This window comes from Microtus ochrogaster, chromosome 2 (genome assembly GCF_000317375.1).
Source record: "Microtus ochrogaster isolate Prairie Vole_2 chromosome 2, MicOch1.0, whole genome shotgun sequence".
Taxonomy (NCBI): Eukaryota; Metazoa; Chordata; class Mammalia; order Rodentia; family Cricetidae; genus Microtus; species Microtus ochrogaster.
This window is the reverse complement of record NC_022010.1, coordinates 22309930-22317333: the sequence shown is the minus strand read 5'-3', so window position 1 is coordinate 22317333 and position 7404 is coordinate 22309930. Positions and strand designations below refer to the sequence as shown.

At 54.5% G+C, this 7404-nt stretch overlaps 1 protein-coding gene across 1 annotated transcript; it reads right to left on the bottom strand.

Annotated features, from left to right (window-relative positions):
• Positions 1-2004: 2004 nt before the first annotated feature.
• On the bottom strand, positions 2005-4325 carry Fzd9 (frizzled class receptor 9). Its single transcript, XM_005344628.2, has one exon. It carries the CDS (start codon positions 4091-4093, stop codon positions 2315-2317), a length of 1779 nt encoding a protein of 592 aa, XP_005344685.1. The 5' UTR covers positions 4094-4325; the 3' UTR covers positions 2005-2314.
• Between the last annotated feature and the right edge of the window lie 3079 nt (positions 4326-7404).

Below are 7404 nucleotides of genomic sequence, written 5' to 3'. Positions count from 1 at the left end.
AAAAAAAAAAAAAAAAAAAAAAAAACAAAGTTCCTTACAAAGAGACATTCTATATACAGTAAACAGTATAAAGAATTTCCTAGGAAAGCCTGAAGGTGTGACTCGGTGGTAGACCACCTGTCTAGCATGCTTCAAACCCTGGATTTGCCCCCAGCAAAGCTAAGCTAAAGTGTGTGCAACAAGTTCCTATCATGGTCCAGTTGCACATGCGTGCTATTCTCGGGTAACTGCATGTAACTGAGGTGTTTTATATTCCCTATTCCCACTTCAGGTAACAAGATACAGACATGAAGTGCGATATGATATTTAATAAACAATTTCTAAAACCTTCCTTAGCCAGGTGAGGTAATGTGCCCTTAGTCCCAGCACACATGGGCAGAGGCAGGCAAATCTCTGAATTTGAGGCCAGCCTAAACTACAAATTCCAGGACAGCCAGAGCTATGTAAAGAGACCCTGTCTCAAACACACACACACACACACACAACTTTTTGAGGGGCTGCCTATGTGTAGAAGACATCAAGATCTTTGCCTAGGGATGGGGGAAGATGGTACAGTTGGGCATGTGCTGTGGGAGCATAAGAACCTGAGGTCAAACAGCACTCACAGCAAAAGCGGGGTGTAGTTCAGTGAGATGATAAAGACTTAAGAAGCCAGATGGAGCTGATTGGGACCTCCAGGATGACCATACCTACCTCAGGGTACAGGGATGGGGCAGGTCTAGCAGACAGGTATCCATGGTGCTTTCCTGACCTGCCGACTGGCCCAGCACAGCTGTGCACATCCTCACAGCTGCTGTCAGCACCCCAAATCTTCCTAAGTGTTCTGGAGCTAGAGACAAAGTTCTCACTCAATAGCTCCCTACCTCCAAGACTACTACCAAGATGGCTTGCATATTCAAGCCCCATCTTCCCCTATCCAAAAATAGGAAGATATAGCTTAGGGCTCCAAATACCAAAGATTGATTTTTTTTTGTTGTTGCTGTTATTGAAGGATTTTGTTGTTGATGATATTGTTAAGGCGGTTTTTTTTTTCTTTGAGACAAGGCTTCTTGCCAAACAATAATACTTTGAAAACTATTTTTACATCTACTCATGGAGGGGGGGGGCTCAGGTTCATGGTAGCTGGTTCTCTCCTACCAATGGGGTTCAAGGGATTGAACTCAAATTAGGCTTGGTGGCAAGCAACTTTACCTGCTGAGCCATCTGCCCTGCTCCTTCCCTTTAAATTTTATATTTTCCTCCAAATAGAATCTTACGTAGCTAGGGGATGCCCTTGAATTCTTGATCTTCCTGCCTTTGCCTCCCAAGTATTTGGATTATAAACATGCTTAGCCATGCCTCTTTTAAGGCATGTTGGCGGTGGGACCCAGGGCTTCAGGCATGCTAGGCAAGCACCCTACCATGGAGTTGCTTCCCTGCTCCCAGCAGTCTTCACAGACTCAGTAGAGGATGACTTGGAAGGACTTGCTTTTTAAAGACATCACATTTCTTTGTGTATTAGAAGGGGGTTGTGCCACGGAGAATTTGTGTGAGTTGGTTCACTTCTTCCACCACGTGAGTCCCAGCAATCGAACTCATGTTCTTAGCCTTGGCGGCAAGCACCTTTACCTACCAGGCTACCTTGACAGCCCCGACCCCCTTTGTTTTCTAAAGCAAAATGTGAAAAAGCAGCTTACCTGTTTCCCCAAACAGGCTGGACGACCCTGCTAGGGCTAGAGGAGCCATGTCACACCCAGGGATTCCTGAGGTATTCATGAAGGAGGTGTCCTTGTTCCACTTCAAAGGTCTCAGTCTTGAGACAAGTGAGAACACCGAACACACACACATACACACACACACACTCCTATAATGCACAGATGCCCAAGGCTCCCTCTCCTTCACAGGAAGCCAGAAAACGGGTCATGGCATGAGCCTCACGGCCTCTCACCCCCAGCTCTGTTTATGAAGTTTCTCTCCCTTCTGCCTGGTCTTCCCTCTTTCCAGCACAGATAGGACAAGGCAGTGCCACATGAGGGTTTATTCCAGCCACAGCTTCCAGAGAAACGCCACAATAAATTACATCATTAAATAAGCCCCACACTGGACCCTGTCCTCGTCTGCCCCTTCTAGGACCCTCTGGGGCCTCAACTAGGCATGCTCCCTGTGAGAGAACGAGCCTACGAGCCTTACTGGGTCTCCACCCTAGTTAGTCCTTAGCCCCCAGTGTCTCCCTTGCCTGACCTTGACAGCTGGGCAGCTGTTACTCAGCTGTCTCCCAAGGGGGGAGGGGAGGGCGAGGAAGGATCAGCCATAGTCCATAGCCAAGCCCATGTCCCTAGAGGTGTGTGGGGTTCTCCAGAGACGGATCTGTCTTAGTCATGTGCAAGACCACCGTGGGGGCCTTGTAGTGGCAGTGAGTACCACGGCCATAGCCCCCTGGGGCCCGGCAGGCTTTGGCTCTGACTCGTCCAGCTGCCATTTTTCGGTAACACAGGCTCTGCCATGTCTGGAAAGTCTTGGAACTCCATACCCAAACTCCACTGGTGATGCCCACCACCAAGGACATGAAGATTTTGAGCATGAAGACAGCCACAGTGGGCACCGAGCCCCCTGGCAGCGAGCAGTCTCTTCGGCCTCCGGGCACAGTGGCAGCAGTGCATGGTTGCTCGGTGGCCCGAAGGCGCCAGAAATCCATGTTGAGGCGCTCATAAACATAGCAGACGATGACGCAGGTGGCCGGCACTGTGTACAGGATAGAGAAAACTCCGATCTTGACCATCAACTTCTCCAGCTTCTCCGTGTTGGTGCCACCCGTCTTCATGATTTTGCGTATATGGAAGAGAGCCACAAAACCGGTCAGGAGGAAACTGGTGCCAAGTACCAGGTAGCAAGAGAGAGGTACCAACACAAAGCCGGTGAGGGCTGCCGGGTCCATACTGGCTACATAGCAGAGCCCCGTCAGTTCATCCCCAGCCACCTTGCGCAGCGTCAGGACCACGATGGTCTTGAGAGCTGGCAAGCCCCAAGCTGCCATGTGGAAGTAGCTGCCATGGGCCTCAATGGCCTCATGGCCCCATTTTTTGCCTGCAGCTAGGAACCAGGTGAGAGTCAAAACCACCCACCAAAGTGAGCTGGCCATACCGAAGTAATAGAGCAATAGGAAGACCAGGGTGCATCCTGTGTTTTCCAGACCCTCCTGGATCACATACAGAGCCCCTGCCTCCTGGTCGCAGGCCACACTCTGTGCACCTGCCACCGCTCGGATCAGGAAAGCCAAAGAGTAGACGTTGTAGCACATGGAAAGGAAGATAATGGGACGCTCGGGGTACTGGAATCGATGAGGCTCCAGCAGAAAGGTGAAGACGGTGAAGGCTGTGGAGAAGAAACACAACGCAGACCACACTGCCATCCAGACGAGCGCGAAGTCCTTGTCGCGCCGAGACCAGAACACCTCGACGCCTGGCCCGCAGCGCGGAGCGCACGAGCGACTCTTCTCCACGTACTGGAACTTCTCGGGGTTGTCACAGGTGCCACCACTGCCGGGACCTGGGGCTGAATCTCCCGGTGGCCTCGCGGGCCGAGGTGCCACAGGTAACATGCCCAGGCCCTTGTGGGGTTCTGTGGGGCCTGCGGTGGCGTTCTCCGGTGCCTCCATGCAGAGCGCGTGCGGGTCGTTGCGCGTGGGGAGCCGGGCGCAGTCGAGCGAGTCCGGCCAGCCGAAATTGAATTGCTCCATGATGGGGGCGCAGCGCAGGCGAGCCTGCTCGCACATTGGCCGGCAGGCGGGGATGGGAGTGGAGACCTGGTCGGTGCACATGGGGGCGTAGAGCGAGCAGAGGAAGAAGCGCAGGTGGCTGTGGCAGCCGTACTGCACGAGAGGCGCGAACTCGGCCAGCTGCGCAGCCGCCTCGCCCTGCGACGTGTGGCCCAGTAGGTTGGGCATACGGGTCAAGTTGTAGCCGATGCCCCGGCACATGGGGATCTCCACCGCTTGGCACGGGGCAGGACCACGGCCGCGCTCCGGATCGAAGCGGCCGATCTCCAGCGCCGCGCCGCCCGTCGTCAGCAGCTGCCACAGCAGCAGCGCCCCGCGGAGCAGCGGTGGCACGGCCATCGCCCCGCGGCGCGGCCGCCCCGGCTCAGCTCACTCGCGCCGCTCCATCCCGCGTCCCGGGATCTGCGCGCCACGTCGCGAGCCGCGCGCCATCTCCCGGCCACCCACGTGTGTCCCGGAGCGCACGGCGCCTTTGGAGGAACAGACGCTGCCGCCGCCGCCGCCGCCGCCGCTGCTGCCGCCACTCCAGCCAAAGCCGGCGCGGTCTCAGCCACGGGCCGCCACAGCTCCGAATCTAGAGGGCGTGGTCAGTGGAAAGACACGCCCGGGGACGGGGCATTCTCACTGGGCACGCCCCGCCGGGCTTTAAAGGTGCCGCGCCTGTCTGCCACGCAGGAGGTGGTTGGGCCTTTCCCCTGCTTTGCAGACTCGACAGTCCGCGGCGACATAACCAGGCGTGCGCCCTTTTCACCCCAGGTGGAAGGGGGTCACCCGAAGTTCTCCAAGCCCCAGGCAAGCCCTAGGCAAGGCCTTTCTCTGCCTCCTCCTCAGGATGTTTTGTTGTTGATCTTGTTATTTCTGAGACACGGAGTCCTATAACCCAGTTGCCTCAAGCTCACCTTGAACTCCTGATCCTCCTGCCTCCTAATGGCTGCCGACAGAGAGCCTCCTGTATGCTGGACAAACACTCTACCAACTAAGCCATTTGCCCAGACCAAGCTTTGGTGGTTTGGTTTTCATTACATTTATCGCACACCCGTATGAGTGAGTGTGTTTGCGCGCGTGCGCGTGTGTGACATGCAAGCACAAGCATGCACACTCACAAAACTGCATGTGTATGAGGACAATTTGGGGGAATCAGTTCTCTCCTTCCACTATGTGGGACCTGCCCACTGAACTTAGGTCATTATGACCTTTTTGCTGAACCACCTCTCTGAACTGTCCTTTTGTTTGTTTCGACGTTGTTGTTTTGCTTTGTTTGTTTGTTTGTTTTGAGACAAGGTTTCTCTGTGTAGCCCTAGTTGTTCTGGAGCTGCTTTGTAGACCAAGCTGGCCTCGAACTCACCGAGATCCGCCTACCTCTGCCTCCCAAGTGCTGGGATTAAAGGCATGTTCCATCGCCGCCCAGCTTTGCTTTGTTTTTAATTTTTACATTTTCTAATTTGTGTGTTCGGGTGTTTTCCCTGTGTGTAAGTCTGTGCACCGCCAAAGAGGACTGGAATTGTGAGTCACCATGTGGGTGCTGGGAATCGAACCCAGGTCCTCTGGAAGAGCAGTCAGTGCTCTTAACCCCGGCCCATCTCTCAGACTCCACATTTGTTTGTTTCTGAGGCTGTTTCAAGTAGTCCAAGCTGGCATCAAACTCACTAAACATCAAAGGCTGACCTTGAACTTCTCACCCCCTGTTTCCACCTCCTGAGTGCTGGGACGACAGGCTTCCTGCCCTTCAGCCAGGCATTTCAGTGATGCTTTCAGCCTCGTGATGGTCCTCCAGCTCAGCCTGTGGCCTCTGTGCAAGTCTGAAGGTGAAAGGACTTACTCAGATTCACGTGCCCCCTAGAGGGCAGGTCTGGCAGGCAGTCTTGCTTTCCTGCCTGCCTGCCTGCCTGTCTCTCGCTCTCTCTTTCACACACACACACACTCACGGAAAGTCAGATGCCCAAGTGTTCCGGCTTTACCAATCCCCTCCCGCTATATTTAGAGCTGGGATTCAGGAAAGAGTTGGGACAGCGCTGCTGGTCACAGTGAGAAAATGGGGCAGCCATTGCCCACCGTCTCTCAGCTCCCTGAGAGCTGAGCCGGAGCTCAGCAGCGACAAAGACAAACATATGCTATCATTGGCATGCACCCAGCGCCTCTACCTCTTAAAGGACAGAAGAGAAGGGGCTTTGTGAAGCTACAGCCAGCCCTGTACACAAACTCAGCCCTGGGAATCCCCGGAGATACAGGAGATACGGCAGAAGACCTAAACGGGACGGGGAGCCGGCTTAGGCAGTCAAGGAGTTTCTGAGCAAGTGTGAGGAACTGAGTTCCAATCCCCAAGATCCCTGGGGGTGCCCTTCCAATCAAAGCCCCCCCCCTCATAGTCTTCTTCCCAGCCCCTCCCCACGACTACAGCTACTTCTCCATTCTCTAAGATTTGTTGTTATTGTTGTTGTTCTGGTTTTTCGAGGGTTTTTCTGTGTAGCAGCTCTGGTTGTCCTGGAACTCACTTTGTAGACAAGGCTGGCCTCGAACTCACAGAGATCTGAGTGTGCATCACCCCCCCCCCCAGGCTGGTTGTTTGTTTATTTGGTTGGTTGGTTTTTTCTTTTTTTTTTTTTTTTTTTTTTTTTTAATCTCACAAACACCCCAAGCTTTCCCCTCTCGTTCCAGCTATCCTCACCTCCTAGGGACAGTCCCCACCTCTTCTGGACAGAGAAGAGTCTGGAGTCCGGTGTCCCCATCCACCACATGAGCCCCCGTCCATCTTTCCCTTCCTTTTTTTGCAGGGCAGCAACAGCCGAGCACCAGGGTCAGTGCTCATTTATCTCTGATCTCAAGGTTTAGCCCTGCCTCCTGAACACCTGTCGGAATGACCAGGGTTCTCTCCAGTTGTCCATTTCCTCAAAGCCAGTTAGGAGGCAGAGCCTGGCCTGGGAGCCCTATTTTGTATGTCCCTGCCTCCTGCTCCAGGATGCAAAAGAGTTAGGGGCCCTAACCCTGGCAGCCATAGTGGGGAGGGTACTCCAGGGGCCAGTGGGATGTAAGGTCTGCCTGTCACTATGGCAACAGTCAGCTCCTGGGAAGCCAGAGGTGTGTGTGTGTGTGTGTGTGTGTGTGTGTGTGTATGGGACATTGCCGAACCGCCTACCCCTCAGTGTTAGACGCTGCTTGGGGAGAGAAGAGAAGAGGCCCCTTGGGCTGCCTGCCCACCCACCCGGCTTTGTTACCCGATCTCCCTCTTTACAAAAGAGGAACAATACCTCAGGCCTCCACTGAAAGGGAGATGATGAGAAGGACAGGGATGGAGGGAGGTCACCATCAATGCCCCCCCCACTGGGAGCCCCCAAAAGCTCCACCTCCCTGGAAGATGCCAGCCTTCCTCCGGGCCTTGGCTGGGGGCCCACTCTGGGAAGGGACAGCCTTCTGTCCTGAATTCCCACCCTCACCACTCCACACTGCCAACCTTCCCAGGGGCCTTTCTCTCATTGTAACAACCGATCACCCTCCCTTCAAGGCTAAGCCCATACCCCCTCCGCCAGACCCCACCTCCGTTCTGATAGAGCCTCTGTCTGGATGAGTCCTACCCCACACCCCACTGCAGAGTGCAGCCAGCTGCTCCAGAGCCTGGTCTTCCCCACAAAACCTGGGAGCTTCAGGAACAAGAC

Coding starts and splice junctions, on each gene's coding strand:
- Fzd9 (XM_005344628.2), bottom strand. CDS start 4,093: ATGGCCGTGCCACCGCTGCTCCGCGGGGCGCTGCTGCTGTGGCAGCTG.